Raw genomic sequence first — 18,914 nt, forward strand, 5'->3', positions numbered from 1 at the left:
TGAGGCATGGTCCTAGGGCTTAGGTTCTCCGAGATAAGAGAGAAAGAGATAGAGAAAGAGAATTAGAGGGAGCATACTTCAATTCACACAGAACACCAGATAAGACAGGATAAATACTCCAGATATAACAGACTGACCCTAGCCCCCCGACATAAACTATTGCAGCAAAATTACTGGAGGCTGAGACAGGAGGGGTCGGGAGACACTGTGGTCCCATCCGACGATACCCCCGGACAGGGCCTACCAGGCAGGATGTAACCCCACCCACTTTGCCAAAGCACAGCCCCCACACCATTAGAGGGATATCTTCAAACCACTAACTTACTACCCTGAGACAAGCCCGAGTATAGCCCACGAAGATCTCCCCTACGGCACGAACCCGAGGTGGGGCGCCAACCCGGACAGGAAGATCACGTCAGTGACTCAACCCACTCAAGTGACACACACCTCCTAGGGACGGCATGGAAGAGCACCAGTAAGCCAGTGACGAAGCCCCCATAATAGGGTTAGAGGCAGAGAATCTCAAATTTATTGGTCACATACACATAGTTAGCAGATGTTAATGCGAGTGTAGCGAAATGCTTGTGCTTCTAGTTCCGACAGTGCAGTAATATCTAACAAGTAATCTAACAATTCCCCAACAACTACCTAATACACACAAATCTAAAGGGGTGAATGAGAATATGTACATATAAGTATATGGATGAGCGATGGCCGAGTGGCATAGGCAAGGTGCAGTAGATGGCATAAAATACAGTATAGACGTGATATGAGCAATGTAAGATATGTAGACATTATTATAGTGGCATTATTTAAAGTGGCATTGTTTAAAGTGACTAGTGATCCATTTATCAGTGTCCAGTGATTGGGTCTCAATGTAGGCAGCAGCCTCTCTGAGTTAGTGATTGCTGTTTAACAGTCTGATGGCCTTGAAGCTGTTTTCAATCTCTCGGTCCCAGCTTTGATGCACCTGTACTGACCTCGCCTTCTGGATGATAGCGGTGTGAGCAGGCAGTGCCTCGGGTGGTTATTGTCCTTGATGATCTTTTTGGGTGCTGTAGGTGTCCTGGAGGGCAGGTAGTTTTCCTGATACTAAAGTGGAGATGTTGTTTCCTATCTTCACCACCTGGGAGCGGCCCGTCAGAAAGTCCAGGACTCAGTTGCACAGGGCGGGGTTAAGACCCAGGGCCTCAAGCTTGATGATGAGCTTGGAGGGTACTATGGTGTTGAATGCTGAGCTGTACTCAATGAACAGCATTCTTACATAGGTATTATTTTTGTCCAGATGGGATAGGGCAGTGTGCAGTGTGATGGCGATATGCGTCATCTGTGGACCTGTTGGGGCGGTATGCAAACTGAAGTGGGTCTAGGGTGGCCGCTAAGGTGGCGGTGACATGATCCTTGACTAGCCTCTCAAAGCACTTCATGATAACAGAAGTAAATGCTACGGAACGGTAGTCCCTTCTTGGGTACAGGAACAATGGTAGCCATCTTGAAGCATGTGGGGACAAGAAACTGGGATAGGGAGCGATTTAATATTTTCATAAACACACCAGAAAAAAAAGCACCATTCTGCACTAACTGTAAATTTGATTCAGACATTTGGAACAACCCAAATAAATAATCATAACATTTAAAACTATATACATTTTAAAAATATATACAAAAATTAGACTCATAAATATCAAAACGAAGTAACAAAGACAAATAGAAACAAATTGTACTATATAAATACAAATAAAAAGGAGAATCGAATTATTGCACTGTTACCCTATTGTTAACAAAAAACACACATAAAACTAAATTGCACAAATCCTATATCACACAAATACACAAATAGAATAACACACTTATAAAGAAGAGAACTTGATTATTATACTATTGCACTTTCAACAAGAAACACACAAACTAAATTGCACAACTAATTGCATTAGTACTGTACAAGGGTAGAGGTGCGCTATTTGATAGATTCCCCCGCTCCCCTTACCTCGGGCTTCCAGTAGGGAGATCTGAGGTCCACCTACCCCCGCCCCATCTCGTACTTCTGAGTGGGAGACCTTCCCAGGCAGTAGCCTGCCTAGCTCACAAACTAGCATCAGGGTGCCCACTCTGACAAAGTTATTTGACCCACAGTCCCACACGGTGGAGAAATACTCAGATTTAAAGAGGAGTCCGTAAATTTGCTTTCTAATGCTCATGATCTTTTCATCAAAGAAGTTCATGAATTTATCACTGCTGAGCTGACTACACTGACTGTGCTAGTGGCAGACTCCACTAAGCTGGCAGGCTGGCTAACAGCCTGCTGCCTGGCCTGCACCCTCTCTCATTGTGGAGCTATGAGATGGTACAAAGTAAAAGTGTTTACTTTGCACCATCTGTCGCCATCATTAGACCAAGGAGCTGTGTAATGGATATGATCTGTCACCCAGTTGTCTATTTTTCTTGGCTACAGAAGATGCAGTTTACATAGAGGAAGAGAGAGACAGGTAGGAGTATGTGTTATCCCAGTCTCATCTACAAATTTACAACGAAACAAATCAAAGCCTCCCCGTGGATGTTTTGCTAGGTACACATCACAGGAGGTTGGTGGCACCAGGACGGGCTTGTGGCAATGGCTGGAGCGGAATCACTTGAATGGTATCAAATACATGGTTCATGTGTTCGATGCCATTCAATTTGCTCCGTTCCAGGCGTTATTATGAGCCGCCCTCCCCTCAACAGCCTCCTGTGGTACACATGGTGCTTCCATAGAAGATTGTCATGTGATAGATACAATAAATGCTGCACACATCATGGGTAATCAGAATTACGTACATTAGAAGACAAGCCATAGCAATCTTCCTATCATCCCTGTGTCCTGGTTCTCCCTCTGCAGTTTGAGCATGGGATGCTGGACGTGTTCTCCTGGATAATGTCAGATGCCGATGCAGACTGTTCTGGAAGGAGAATGTGAGTTTATGTGAGTCAGTACCATGGTAGGTGTGAGCACTAAAGTACAATGATTTGTATAAAATCCATATATTAGGAAAAGGGAAAGGGGAATACCTAGTCATAGGCATCAATGACTGTGTAGCTGTGGGTCAGAGTGCTGCTAACAGCTTAGCTTCCTCTGCCCCTTACCTAAATGAATCTGGTAATGAATAATGTAGCTCTTGAGAATGTAGAAGAGACTAAACGTATTGGTGTTGCCTTAGATTGTAAACCATCATGGTCAATGCATATTGATTCTGCTGTTTTAAAGGTGGAGAGAAGTCTGTCTGTGATAAAGAACATTTTAAACACCACATTCAACCAAACAAGTCCTGCAGGCTGTGGTTTTATCACATCTTGACTATTGCCTGGTTATATGGTCAGGAGCTGCAAAAACAGACCGAGGAAAGCTCCGGCTGGCTCAGAACAGAGCAGCACGTCTTGCCCTTCACTGTACACAGGGGGCTAATATCAACGGCATCCATGTCAGTCTCTCCTGGCTCAAAGTAGTGGAGAATTGACTGCATCACCTCTTGTAAGAAACATAACTGTTTTGAAAATTCCAAATTGTTTGTATAATCAACTTACACACAGCTCTGACACACATACTTACCCCACCAGACATGGCACCAGGGGTCTCTTCAGTCCCCAAATCCAGAATGCACTCAAGGCAACTCACAGTATTGTACCGAGCGATGGTCACATGGAACACTTCCAACTCGGGTCACTCAGGCAAGCAGCAAAATTAGCTTAAAAAAAATAAGTGAGGCTACACCTCACGGCACAATGCCTCTGATCTTGTACGACCTAAAACGTTGTGTGTACAGTATATGCTGTACATGAATATGTTGTATGTATAACATTGCCAGAGGAGATGGCTGCCCTTTTATGGGCTCCTAACCAATTGTGCTATTGTGTGTTTTTTTAATGTTATTTGTAACTTGTTTTCTGCATAATATTTCTGCCACCGTCTCTTATGACTGAAAATAGCTTCTGGATATCAGAACAGCGATTGCTCACCTTGTACTGGACAAAGGTTTTTCTTTAACGAGTCGGACACAGATTTTCATACACCAACCAAAATCCCTGTCATTCGCATGAAGAAGAGACAGAGATATAGGGGACACAGGCCGTGGTGCCTTGTGTTTCACCAAGTCGTGGCTGAACGATGACATGGATACCATACAGCTGGCTGGGTTTACGGTCCATCGGCAAGATAGAACAGCTGCCTCCGGTAAGACTGGGGTGGCGGTCTATGTCTATATGTCAATAACAGCTGGTGCACAAAATCTAATATTAAGGTTTTGCCTGCCTGATGAAGAGTATCTCATGATAAGCTGTAGACCACACTATTTACCAAAAGAGTTTTCATCTATATTTTTCATAGCTGTCTATTTACCACCACAAACCAATGCTGGCACTAAGACCGTTCTCAATGAGCTGTATAAGGTCATAAGCCAATAAGAAAATGATCATCCAGAGGCTGCGCTCCTAGTGGGCGGGGACTTTAATGCAAGAAAACTTAAATCCTTTTTACCTCATTTCTACCAGAATGTTACATGTGCAACCAGAGGAAGAAAAACTGTAGACCACCTTTAGTCCACACACAGAGTCACGTACAAAGCTCTCCCTCACCCTCCATTTGGCAAACTTGACCATAACTCAGAGACCTGGCAGTGTGGTGCCAGGACAACAACCTCTCCTTCAACGTGAGCAAGACAAAGGAGATGATCGTGGACTACAGGAAAAGGAGGACCGAGCACGCCCCCATTCACATCAACGGGGCTGTAGCGGAGCGGGTCGAGAGTCTCAAGTTCCTTGGTGTCCACATCACCAACGAACTATCATGGTCCAAACATACAAGACAGTTGTGAAGAGGGCACAACGAAACCTTTTCCCCCTCAGGAGACTGGAAAGATTTGGCATGGGTCCCGAGATCTTCAAAAAGTTCTACAACTGCATCATCGAGAGCATTCTGACCAGTTGCATCACCGTCTAGACTGTAATCTGCACCTACTTGTAATATCTTCATTGCCTTTATGGGTCAAACGATATGAAGATGTTGATGTGTGACTTAGTGCCTTCAGAAAGTATTCACACCCCTTGACTTTTCCACATTTTGTTGTGTTACAGCCTGAATTTAAAATGGATTGAATTTAGATGTTGTGTCACTGGCCTACACACAAAACCTCACAATGTCAAAGTGGAATTATGTTTTAAATATTTTTACTAGTTAATACAAAATTAAAAGCTGAAATGTCTTGAATCAGTAAGTATTCAACCCTTTGTTATGACAAGCCTAAATAAGTTCAGGAGTAAACATTTGCTTAACAAGTCACAATAAGTTGTATGGACTCACTCTGTGTGCAATAATATTGTTAAACATGATTTTTGAATGACTACCTCATCTCTGTACCCCACACATACATTTATGTGTAAGGTCCCTCAGAATTTCAAACACAGATTCAATCACAAAGACCATGGAGGTTTTCCATTGCCTCGCAAAGAAGGAATACAATTTGTAGATTGGTATACATTTTAAAAAAAGCACACATTGAATATCTCTTTGAGCATGGTGAAGTTATTCATTACACTTTGGATGGTGTATCAATACACCCAGACACTAAAAAGATACAGGCATCCTTCCTAATTCAGTTGCCGGAGACGAAGGAAACCGCTCAGGGATTTCAGCATGAGGCCAATGGTGACTTTAAAACAGTTACACATTTTAATGGCTGTGATAGGAGAAAACTGAGGATGGATCAACAACATTGTAGTTACTCCACAATACTAACCTAAATGACAGAGTACAGAATACAATTATTCCAAAAAATGTACCCTTTTTTACAATAAGGCACTAAAGTCAAATTGAAAAAATGTTGGCAAAGAAATTAACTTCTTGTCCTGTAATTGTATTTGGGGCAAATCTAACACAACACATCACTGAGTACTACTCTTTACATTTTCAAGCATGGTGGTAGCTACATCATGTTATGGGTATGCTTGTCATCGGTAAGGACTAGGAATAGAGCTAAGCACAGGCAAAATCCTAGAGAAAAACCTGGTTCAGTCTGCTTTCCAACAGACACCGGGAGACGAATTCACCTTTCAGGAGTACAATAAGCTAAAACAGAAGGACAATTATACACTGGAGTTGCTTACCAAAATGACATTGAATGTGTTACAATTTCGACTTAAAATCGACTTGAAAACCTATGGCAAGACTTGAAAATGGCTGTCTAGCATTGATCAACAACTAATTTGACCGAGCTTAAAGAAATTTGAAAATAATGTTGTACAATCCAGGTGTGCAAAGCTCTTAGACTTACCCAGACTCACAGCTGTAATTGTTGTCAAAGGTTATTATAACATGTATTGACTTAGGGGTGTGAATACTTATGCATTCGTGAGCGCTACTTTCAAAACTACTGGTTGAAATATACAAAACCTATATAACACATCGTTAATAGAGTGCCACCTTTCATCTTTTCCCATAGGGGATTTCAGAAAATGTAAAATAAGGGCTGTGTTTTGTGTAGGCTTACCGTGGCGTGGGATTTTGATAACCGTGTAAATCTTCTCGGACAAGGTGACATTTATCAATATATTTGCCTGTACGCACTGCCAAATTCTCTAAAATGACTTTGAAGGCAGCTTATAGTAGAGAAATAAACATTAAATTCTCTGGCAATAGTTCTGGTGGACATTCCTGCAGTCAGCATGCCAATTGCACACTCAAAATTTGAGACATCTGTGGCATTTTGTGCACATTTTAGTGTGGCCTTTTATTATCCTCAGCACAAGGTGCCCCTGGCTAATGATGATGCTGTTTAATCAGCTATTTGATATGCCACACCTGTCAGGTGGATGGATTATCTTGGTAAGGAAGAATTGTTTACTAGCAGGGATATAAACAAATTTGTGTACAAAATTTGAGAGAAATGTGTTTTTTGTGCATATGGAAAATTTCTGGTATCTTTTATTTCAGTTCATGAAACTAACACTTTACATGTTGCATTTCTATTGTTGTTCAGTATATATATATATATATATATATATATATTTCGTGAACGCTGTGAAAGTCCATCGTCTTCATGGATGAGTGACGCCACCTGTCGGAAGACGCTGGTGAAAGTCGATAGATTCCAAACGTCCACCCCAAAAAAAATAAACAGGTCCAGCGTATCAATGTCACAGTCAGAGTATAAACAAGTCAGCACAGCTCTTTCCAAATGGTTCCATTTTATTTGTATCCATGGAATTATTTTATTAGTGAAACTACTGCTGTAGTAAAGCATGGGCAGAGAGAAATACATGCCACACAGGTCTACCATCTGTAGTAAAGCAACATTTCCAGGGGCAGATGTCCTATTACTATTCTCCAACATGGGGAAACACTTATCTCCCAGGTCTGTGCCAATAATTCAAACTAGTGACAGAACGAACCATGTTAACTTTCTGCTACTCTTCAAAAAAGTCTGAATAATGCTGAATAAGTAGTGGCCGGGCCCAGTCCCGAAAAGCCTCTTAGTTTGACATTTGTACCAAGTGATACAATCATCTGTGACAAAGGATGACATCAGCAGAGCTCAGCAAAGACAGTGTGTCTCAATCTGCCCCAAGTTCGCTCAAATAACTTCAATCAGTCACTTGTCTGAGGGCTAAACTAGTTCACAACGGATTGAGAAACACTACTACATGGATGAAATGTTATTGACCGATGATTGGCCACTCAGTGCTACGTATGACAAAATGCTTGATGACAAACCTGAAGGTAAGGATATTGTTGTTGTGTTGAGCTGGAATTACAGAGAATGGTAAATAATGACAACCAAAATGCAACCTACATGGAAAAACAGGCCCCCTCCCTACATACACCCTAACAAAAATCACCTGAAATTTCATCAACATTAAAAAGCAACCAACTTAAAGCCGTTAAAATAAACATGATGTGTCTCTTCACAAAGCTGTCACAACGATCTAGTGCAGGGGTGTCTAACTCATTCCATGGAGGGCCTAGTGTCTGCGGGTTTCTGTTTTTTCCTAAGACACAGAAACCAGGTGAGGGGATTTCTTTACTAATTAGTGACCTTATTTCATCAATGAAGAACAAGGGAGGAGTGAAAACCCACAGACAGTTGACCCTACGTGGAATGAGTTTGACACGTGATCTAGTGCGTGTGCGAGCCACCATCTCACCATATGAACACAAAAATGGGGATTGGCTAAAGACCAACTTTTCTCTTCAACACAGAATCAGTTAGCTGGCGTTTGACTGGCGTTCAGAATAAAAACGTAAAGGAGATTTGTCCAAGCTGGTGGAACGGAATCTTCAACAACCATTGTCTCTCCCACCAGGAATGTCCCCGAGCTTCCAATGTCCCTCTCAGTCTCTCCCTAGGGTTCAGTAGCTAGTGAGCGGGTTCGACAGGGAGTATGTGCCCTGGCGAGAGGCAGGGTGTGACAAGGAGCAGGAAGCTCAGTCGGTGGAGAACAGGTCTCCAGCAGAGGGTAGAGGGGCCAGGCCTCCCGTCACATTGGGCAGCAGAGAGAGGTCAGGCAGGCTCTGGATGTGAGACTTGAGCTCCTTGCGCACCTGCGTGACTCGTGCCAGCTTCTGTTTGTACTCCTGCAATACAAAGAACAGTACCCATGTCAGATGGTACAGTTCTGATGGGTCCACTTTCTACTTCTTTTAAACAATCCAAGTGACTCACAAAGCTGCTGCAGTTGGATCATGGGAAAATATACACTACTGTTCAAAAGTTTGGGGTCACTTAGAAATAGCCTTGTTTTTTAAAGAAAAGCACATTTTGTCCATAAAAATAACACCAAATTGATCAGAAATACAGTGTAGATATTGTTAATGTTGTAAATGACTATTGTAGCTGGAAACGGCAGGTTTTTTTTAATGGAATATCTACATAGGGGTACAGAGGCCCATTATCAGCAACCATCACTCCTGTGTTCCAGTGGCACGTTGTGTTAGCTAATCCAAGTTTATCACTTTAAAAGGCTAATTGATCATTAGAAAACCCTTTTGCAATTGTTTGCAAAGCTGAAAACTGTTGTTCTAATTAAAGAAGCAATAAAACTGGCCTTCTTTAGACTACATTAGCTAACACAACGTGCCATTGGAACACAGGAGTGATGGTTGCTGATAATGGGCCTCTGTACGCCTTGTATATATTCCATTAAAAATCTGCCGTTTGCAGCTACAATAGTAATTTACAACATTAACAATGTCTACACTGTATTTCTGATCAATTTGATGTTATTTTTATGGACAAAATGTGCTTTTCTTTCAAAAACAAGGACATTTCTAAGTGACCCCAAACTTTTGAACGGTAGTGTACATTTTTCACATTCTAATTGCTTGTTTGTAAAAGACAAGCAAAACAATGATTTTGATTGTTTAGACTTGCTTCTAGTTTCTTCTCCCTCTCTGTGAGGGCTTCCTTCTGGCTACCGATGTACTCGGTCAGCATGCGCGCCAGCTGCCTCCTGTCCTCCAGCTCAGCAGCCAGACGTCCGTTATACTCAGCCAGCAGTAGACAGGCCTCATCCACTGTCTTGGACAGTTTATCAGCTGCCTCTTTATCTATAGGGACAGGGTGAGTCAAGTCAAATTGGAGTTTTTACTTAGGCATAATATTGAAAGAACATTAAGTTTGAGAAAACACAATCCCTTGTAGTAGACTAGATTAGGCCAACAATACACATTGAGGTTGGAGAAAGGTGGGGGTTAAGTTTCCTTGTGTTTCAGGTACCATGAAGGCTTCCTCAGGACTTACCTGTGATCTTCTCCAGCAGGGACACATCCTGCACCTCCTGTGGCAGAGAGGCGATCTTCTGGCGCACAGCAGCATCACCCGAGGCTGCATTCTCCAGGTCCTGCAGGGCTTTGACCAGCTCCTCCGTCTGAGGGGAGAGGGAGGGAAGAAGAGAAGGGTATGTGAAAGTTCTGGCCAACAATATCCAATTTTCAAGCTTGACCATTTTTCTAAACAACAATTCACAACCAGAGCACAAACTAAAAGCTAGAATCTTCCAAATCAAGAGTCCATGGGACAACCTTTGTATCACTGACACATAGTGGAGAGTTGGGAGGTAACTTCAGCTGGTGTGAAAAGCTGTCACAAATTGCAGTGTAATAGACAAAGTACTGGTGAATGAGCTAAAGGCTTATGGAGTTGTGTTGGTTTAGCCTACCAGCTGTGGCCCTGAGATGTCTGAATTCTGTGGGGACATGTTGCCCCTGTAGTCATCTTCTTCCTCTTCCTCCGGCTCTTGGATCATCTTCTGATAGGTCCGTTTAGGGGCCTTCTTCTCCTCTGCAAAAGATACCACAGATTTAGAAAGAAAACACCCATATTCACAAAAACAACAACACTGGACGTGCATGTTTCTTGGAAATTCTGACATCCAAAATGCCTACATAGGAAAACATCCCATCACCAGCAACCAATTTAGTAAAGCTGAACTGCTCCATCAGTGAAGACCCAGGGGACTCTGACTGTACCTGTGGGTTGGTGTTGGGGGCTGTTTGAGTCTTCGATAGCAAGCTTCAGCTGCTGGATGAACTCTGCCTTGTAGAGGCTGCGCTCCTGCCAGATAGTCAGCAGCCTGTCGATGGGCTTTCTACAGCCATCATCTGCCTCTCTGAGGGAGGGAGAGAAAGAGATTCATCATGAAATTCAACTCTTCCTCGCCGAGCAACTCAACAACTTATTTGATCCTCTTTGTTCTTGTCTTGTTATGCTGCTGTAGAATACAGTAGCAGCGTAATCCATTTACCAATGTTTTGAAGCAGGTTAATGTTTAACCAGGGCCTAAAATTAACACCCGCAGGTAAATTTTGGCATTGTAAAATATTGTGTTCTACAGCTTGCAAACAAATGTGACTCTGGGTGACAACATAGGGCTGGTTTTTTCCAACATAAGGACTGTTTTCCTTAAGACATTAAGTCTGCTTCACGTTTTGTTTCCTTTGCTTCTTTACTTCCTAGTATCACAATATTGGTATCGTGACAACATTAATTAGCCATATACTATAAACCCCTGAGGTGACTTAATGCTATTATAAACTGCTTACCAACATCAATAGAACAGTAAACAAGTATTTTTGCATCATACCTGTGGTATAGTGTCTGATATACACATGGCTGAAATGCTGTTTAAGCTAATCAGCATCCGGTACCCTAGCTCTCAAAAACTCTAGGCGTCATTCTGCTTTCTCCCTACAGTTTTCAGCCATTATCTTTGCCCACGACTAACTCGTGTGAACTACAATCCCGACGCTATGCTTTAACGTTTCGTAACGTCAATAATCATTGCTTGCAATACGGCTTTCGAAACATACGGTCCTTATCTTTCATCAGCGAGAAAGAATCGTTAAAAAAAAGAAAAAAAGATACACTTACTGTAGCAGTTTGCACAGATCAATACAGCTATGGGTTCCTTCATCCAATGACACTACACTTCCCGAATTACTCTCACACACAGGTGTCCGGAGCATGCTATATACCTAATTGTATGTAAACTTTATTTAACTAGGCAAGTCAGTTAAGAACAAATTCTTATTTACAATGACGGCCTACACCGGCCAAACCCAGACGACGCTGAGGCAATTGTGTGCTGCCCTATGGGACTCCCAATCACGGCCTGTTGTGATACAGCCTGAATTCGAATCAGGGTGTCTATAGTGATGCCTCATGCACTGAGATGCAGTGTCTTAGACCGCTGCGCCACTCAGGAGCCCCTAATTAGCACAGGTGCTCACCTCATCTTACATTTACATTTTAGTCATTTAGCAGACGCTCTTATCCAGAGCGACTTACAATAATGAATACATTTCATTTCATGCATTTTTTTGTACTGGCCCCCCGTGGGAATCGAACCCACAACCCTGGCGTTGCACACACCATGCTCTACCAACTGTGCCACAGGGAATCCATAAACACACATGGAGATATGGCCATGTGAGAACACTAATCCTATCAAGGTGTGTATCAATTTAACCTTTTGATTTTTGAAACATTTCTTGCTGATATGAAAGTCCTTATGCTTCCAAAACCGTACCGCAAGCGATGGGTGTTAATGTTCAGATTGAGCGTAGGGGCTCTTACCAAAACTCCCCTGTACAGAAGATGCCTTTGTCCAATGTAATGGAACTGAGAGTCCTGATCAAGGGCTACCAGTACCCAAACTACCCAGTTTACAATAAAACATAGGCCTGCATCACAAACCTGCACATTTCAGTGCTAGACAAGTTTAGCCCTGAAACTGTAACATACCAGACCACATACCTTGCAACATGAGAGCAAGCGTCAACAAGGACTGTCTCAAAGTCTTTAGCGAACTCTGGACCTTTCTTCTTGCTGTTTTGAATCACGTCATTGGCAAGATACAGGAAAGTCAACTTCCTGCTGCTTTTTGCTGAAAGACAAATACAGAACGTAGACCGGGTAAATATGGTTTGGCATACTTCATGTGACATCAACGTTTCAGTGTGTAAATAGCAGTTAAAGAATATTGTCGAGGTGGCGACGTTCATAAGTTCTCTCACCTTTCTTCAGTTCTCTGTGCCATACTTTGACGATGAGCGGCGAGTGTTTGCGATGATGAATGATCCACAGAGACAGCGTCTGTACGCTTTGCTGAGAGTTGCTGAGCTCAGAAAGCTTCTTCTCCAACGCAGACTCAGAAAAAGAAGACATGATGTGCCCAGAAAGTACTCTTTGATGTACCGTTACACACCCCACAACTTTTTGTGGTTAACTGAGGAAACCAACAATGTCCACAAAAACAAAGTTCCCGCCAGTTAAACACGCAACCTGCTGCATAAAACTGTCTAGCTACTCGTTAGTAGCTAATCGTCTGTCTATGCTTCTCTTCGCTAACAGGATAGCTACGAACCCGTGTAAAATATACACGCGCATTTACATTGATGAGCGTGTAAGCTTGTTTACCTAGCTAGACAACTATAATAGCTATCTGTTTACAAATGGCCAACTAGAAAGTCCTAGATAGGTAGCCTAGCAAGCTAGCTAATCTATCCACTGGCTTTGTTTACTAGCTAGCTACTACGATACTAGATGTAAGTTACTTACCAATACATCTATTTATAATTTAGTATTGTGCCGTTTGAATACATGTAGCTTTAACGTTACTTTGAAACGTACGTTTCTTCGTTAGCTACAGTACTAGTACAGTAGCTAGTTAACTAGCATTCTACAAAACACCACAGCTCTCTGGATCGCTTCAAAGATGGCCGCTTGACCTTTCACCCGACACACATGGTTCAAAGTCTGTTCAAAACCCTTTGTGAATTTTGTGATATTAGATCATAACTAGAAACATTATTCAAATACTGTCACGTGTAGCTATATTTCACGACTTAAAATTACATGCAAAGTAGCTAGCTAGATCAACCGACGTCGGTCAAGACTATGCTATTATGTTATTGACTGTACGTTTGTTTATGTGTAACTCGGTGTTGTTGTTTTTGTCGTACTGCTTTGCTTTATCTTGGCCAGGTCGCAGTTGTAAATGAGAACTTGTTCTCAACTGGCCTACCTGGTTAAATAAATGTGAAATAAAAAAAGCATTAAAAAAAGACAAGTTCAGAGTATCATCAGCAAAAATGTTGCGCTAGCTAGTTTACTGTGAGTAAGTTAGCGTAGCCAAAGAGTATCTCAGGCTACTCGCTTAGCTACCTGGAACGAAGTGAACTTTGACCTGAAAACCGTTGCAATATCTTTATTTTAAAGTATGAAGTGCACCAAAGCTAGCTAACAAGCATGGGAAGCGTACGCAACTTTATGCGTCGCAGAATAATGACGTCCTACAGGAATAGTGACGCCTGTGTGACGGAGAGCTAGGACCATCAGTGGCTAAGACAGCTAGCCTGTCTTCATTTAGTTTCAGTGCTGTATCTCGAAATGAGTTCGTCTCAGATGTCCGTCACTAAATATATTAATATTATTTGAATCTTAATTTGTTATGTTGTTCTAGCTTTGGCATTTATGCATTCCATTAACTAACTAAGATAGCTAGCTAGCCAGATATACAGTATCTAGCTAACTAGCTTTAATAAGGATGGTAACTAGCTTTAGCAAGGGTGGTCAGGCAAAGTTCTGATATGGGTGATTAGCAACAGACCAAATTTGACTTATAAAATGAACATTTAGGTAACAAAGATATACCTCTAAGCTATTATCCTGATAAAATGAATTTGCTAGAGTGCATTGAGCAGGCATACTGCTGAACTGCATCCAACTACTTTCCTAAAGAGTATATGGTAGCTATGATTCTGATATCTTAATTTTCTGTTTCAGTGAGTAACATCTGTCTTCAAAGAATGGACCATCTGATTGACGACCCAAAGCTTGCTTTTGCTTACCTCCGTCCAGCCTGTGTGCTTCTGGCTCGTGAGCCCACGGTGGGCAATGTGGAGCACACAGCTGAGGCATGTAAATGATAGTGTCCATGTCCTTTTCACTCTCTGCTTCGCCCTCAAAAACTCTGTCCCCAAGTGGGATGGCTTGGTCCAGGCTGTGGCCGAGGCCATGGGCTACGTCCTGGAGAACACCTGTGTACGGAGCTGGGAGACGCTGAGAGATCTCCTTTCTGAGCTTCTGCCTCTGCTCCCCCATGGACCCAGGGAAGCCAGCACCCGCCTCAGAGGAGCTGAAAGCTGCAGTACTGAGGTATGCTCTGCTGCATGCAGCCTACCATGATGTGGGCTTCAAGCTGTTTGAGCCCGCCATGCTGCCTGGCCTTGGGGCTGCTATCTCTCTGCTGCTTGCCCTGGGAGAGCAGGAGAAGTCCCTCACTGTGCAAGCGGCTGCACTGAAATGCCTGCAGGCCCTGACCCTCCAGTGTGACTGTTCTCTGGACCATGTGTCAGTGGGTTAGTAAGAGAGGCGTATCCTAGGCAACACCGTGGCTTCTTTCTTACCTTGGATTGCTGTGAGCCATGTGATCACTGGGGATATTAGGCATGGACACAGTGTTACTGTTAGGGCAATAAAGGTGTGGTTCAAGACAGTGGGACTGGTGATGGCTGACGACCAGCTACAGAACAACAGGGCTGGGAAGATACAGCCCTGGGAGCTGGGGAGAGTAGGGGAGCTAGTAGTGCAGAGGACTCAGGACTGGGTGAAAAACACCTCTGGGAGGCTAGCCTTACTGTTAAAAAATATAATATCCTGCACCTCAGCTCATCAGCACTGGAGAGTGAGGCTTGACATGGTGAACTTTTCAGACCACCAGCAGGTATCCAAGGCCCTGATGCAGGTGTTGGAGTTCAATGTGATGGATGTCCGCATCGTGGAGGAGAGGAACTCTTCGGTTACCATGGAGACAGGGCCCCACGGGGCACATGCTCAGAAGAAACATTTCCTCTACTTCAGAGATGAAAGGATCTTCTCCATTCTCAAGGAGATATGCAGGATGTTAGGTTTCTATGGAAATGTGTATCTCCTAGGGGATCACTTTATGGATCTGTACAAGGAGTTGTCGGTCTACAGGAAGCAGGCTGCCATGGTGATGAATGAGATGGTCACAGGGACAGCGAGCATCGGGATGGCAGGGGGCACGGACAAGCAGGGTGTGTGCAGTCAGGAGGACTTGAAAGCAGCAGTGGAGTCCATCATAGAGGAGTAAACCAGCCTGAGCCACTGGCACCTGTCAACCCTTATTAGTGAGGAGTCTGACAGAGGGGCACAGGAGCATCTAAGTCAATCTAGTCTCCTCTCCATATCTAACGGGGTTGAAGGGAAAGGAAATCCCCTCATGTTGGTCCAAGCAGTCCACAAGAGCTCCACAATCCATGAGCTGAACAGCAACATCTGGCAGATATGCATCCAGTTGGAAGGGATAGGCTGCTTCACCCAGGCCTTGGGGATGGACTTCCATCTAATTCTGATGACATCACTATACCCGGTTCTGGAGAAGGCCGGGGGTGAGGCACTGTTGATCAGCCAGGCAGCACTGAATGCCATGTGGGACATCAGCCAGGCCTGTGGATATGCCTCCCTGAAGGATCTGATCAATGAGAACTCTGACTACCTGCTGAACGATGTGTCTGAACCTCCAGAGGCTGGGCGTCCGTCCCCAGGGTCCTCACCGTCATGTTTAGCCACTCCGACCCCAGCCTGCTGTCTCTGGTGGGGGACATCGTCCAGGATGTGTTTCTGGCTCTGGACATGAGTTACGATGAGACGTCCCCTCTGTTCTGCACTGTGCTGCACTCACTTATGAAGGCTCTAGGTAAAGTTTCTATACCCACTTAAATGTTTTCCCTAGTTTATAACATTGTTATCACCACGTTATGGCATACTTTTTAATAGGAGAACAAAATGACAGCCTTTAGCTATAACACAGCCTAAGTAACACAATCTTAATCATGTTTCTTTTCAACCACAGCGAGATGGTTCCTCTCTAGTGTTGGGGGAACCAGTGAGAATAAAGGAACCAAGAAGGCGTGGCGTGAGCAGGACCAGCTGAATGTGCGCCGGTTTTTCCTGGACTACCACAAACAGAAAGATCTGGCAGAGGAAGAGCAATGCACAGAGCACCCAGGTTAGTTGGGGCTCTCTCTTTCTGGCTGCCACGCTATTCCCCTGGGAGATCATTTCTCACACTGATGCACAACATTAATGCTATGCTTGGTGAAGCTTCTTAGTACTACTGTGCCGTGTCAGACCTGAATAAGTTTCACTCATGCTGTTTTCCTCACAGCTGGGTCCCAAGTCAATGCACTGCTTTTTAGGGACCGGCAGATTTTGTGTGGTGTGCTTCTCCCAGTTCAAGTCGTGTTGCACAAATGTCTATTGAAAGCTGTTCTACAGAAATCAGAATCCATCAGTGTTATGACTCGCTACGTTCCTTGCACTGCATTGAAGTGTTCTGTGGTTGTTATTTCAGAGATCCCACCTCCGGTGGAGTTTGAAGAAGATATTGAGGGTCCTGATGTGAAAGCTGAACTCCCAGCCCAAATCACCATAGCCAAAGAAGCCATGGAACGCTGCATCCACCTGCTCTCCGACCACCGACTCAGCCTCAACATACAGCTGTAGATCGTCTAGCATTCAAACAGAAGGAGCTTGAAAATACAACTAGTTTTGCCACCACATGTTGCTGTGTGTTTAGTGACACCAGAGCAGTTGGTCCCTGTGTCCCAGGCTCTGTAGAGCTGACCCTGTGTGTCTATTGCAGGTTGTGGATGTGCTGGAGCTGTGTGTCTGTGTGCTGATTGAGAAAGAGAATGAGCTGCTCACCGCTGCTGGCCTGACCTCCTGCTCCGACTCACTGCTGATGATCCGCTAGTTGCCCTCCAAGCCTTCAGGGTATCTCACTACTTCCACCACTCTGACTACTAGTACACTACTATTTAACTCAGTGGAATAATTATCATTTCATGATTGTTTATATAGTAAATAATTGATGACATCAATTAGAAAAAGTTCACATAGGATTTTTTTTTTTCCATTAACGGTTAGACTGTCATGAAAGTGTACATGATTCATCTAGAACAATTTAATTCATTATGATGTCTGTTTGTGTTTGCTCTCTACGTTCTGTGCACACTGTGGGAAACCTGCAGATGTTTCCTGAGGAAGAGGGTGTCTAAAGAAGTGCTTCCCACGCTGATTGCCTCGCTGTCCAAACAGGCTCCAGTGAGTGCCAGGGCCGGCCCAGTTTACAGCCACACCCGTCCTACAACCTGCAGCTGGCTGTGCTGCAGGGCCTGGGGGCTCTCTGCCTCCGACTGGACCTAAGTAGGCCACCAACACCCTCGCACTTCTTTATTCTGGGTTACACTTTTTTTTCATAATTTTATTGGGAATGTTAAAACTATATAAACTCAGCAAAAAAATAAACGTCATATCACTGTGAACTGCGTTTATTTTCAGCAAACTTAACGTGTAAATATTTGTATGAACATAACAAGATTCAACAACTGAGACATAAACTGAACAAGTTCCACAATTGAATAATGTGTCCCTGAACAAAGGGGAGTAAAAATCAAAAGTAACAGTCAGTATCTGGTGTGGCCACCAGCTGCATTAAGTACTGCAGTGCATCTCCTCCTCATGGACTACACCAGATTTGCCAGTTCTTGCTGTGAGATGTTACCCCACTCTTCCACCAAGGCACCTGCAAGTTCCTGGACATTTCTGGAGGGAATGGCCCTAGCCCTCACCCTCCGATCCAACAGGTCCCAGACGTGCTCAATGGGATTGAGATCCGGGGTCTTTGCTGGCCATGGCAGAACACTGACATTCCTGCCTTGCAGAAAATCCCGCACAGAACGAGCAGTATGGCTGGTGGCATTGTCATGCTGGAGGGTCATGTCAGGATGAGCCTGCAGGAAGGGTACCACATGAGGGAGGAGGATGTCTTCCCTGTAACGCACAGCATTGAGATTGCCTGCAATGACACCAAGCTCAGTCCAATGATGCTGTGACACACCGCCCCAGACCATGACGGATCCTCCACCTCCAAATCGATCCCGCTCCAGAGTACAGGCCTCGGTGTAACGCTCATTCCTTCGACGATAAACGCGAATCCGACCATCACCCCTGGTGAGAAAAAAACGTGACTCGTCAGTGAAGAGCACTTTTTGCCAGTCCTGTCTGGTCCAGCGATAGTGGGTTTGTGCCCATAGGCGACGTTGTTGCCGGTGATGTCTGGTGAGCCCTTTGTCCAGCCTCTCTCAGCCTATTGCGGACAGTCTGAGCACTGATGGAGGGATTGTGCGTTCCTGGTGTAACTCAGGCAGTTATTGCCATCCTGTACCTGTCCCGCAGGTGTGATGCTCGGATGTACCGATCCTATGCAGGTGTTACACATGGTATGCCACTGCGAGGATGATCAGCTGTCTGTCCTGTCTCCCTGTAGCGCTGTCTTAGGCCCTCACAGTACGGACATTGCAA

The 18,914-nt window shown here is 44.0% G+C and overlaps 1 protein-coding gene and 1 pseudogene across 2 annotated transcripts; one reads left to right on the plus strand and one right to left on the minus strand.

The window, feature by feature from the left end:
- Positions 1-7,193: 7,193 nt before the first annotated feature.
- On the minus strand, positions 7,194-13,479 carry LOC115165827 (regulation of nuclear pre-mRNA domain-containing protein 1B). Of its 2 annotated transcripts, XM_029719241.1 has the most exons (8): positions 13,083-13,479; positions 12,539-12,750; positions 12,279-12,408; positions 10,493-10,632; positions 10,183-10,304; positions 9,765-9,891; positions 9,396-9,571; positions 7,194-8,599 (listed from the first exon to the last, which is right to left on the minus strand). In XM_029719241.1, exons 2-8 carry the CDS (start codon positions 12,687-12,689, stop codon positions 8,450-8,452), a joined length of 996 nt encoding a protein of 331 aa, XP_029575101.1. In that variant the 5' UTR covers positions 12,690-12,750; positions 13,083-13,479; the 3' UTR covers positions 7,194-8,449. The 2 variants fall into 2 exon arrangements, with proteins under 2 accessions (XP_029575101.1, XP_029575100.1); XM_029719240.1 differs by having other exon boundaries at positions 12,539-13,479.
- On the plus strand, positions 12,351-17,875 carry LOC115165826 (TELO2-interacting protein 1 homolog; annotated as a pseudogene).
- Positions 17,876-18,914: the final 1,039 nt, after the last annotated feature.

Source organism: Salmo trutta, chromosome 28, assembly GCF_901001165.1.
Source record: "Salmo trutta chromosome 28, fSalTru1.1, whole genome shotgun sequence".
In the NCBI taxonomy this organism is placed as follows: domain Eukaryota; kingdom Metazoa; phylum Chordata; class Actinopteri; order Salmoniformes; family Salmonidae; genus Salmo; species Salmo trutta.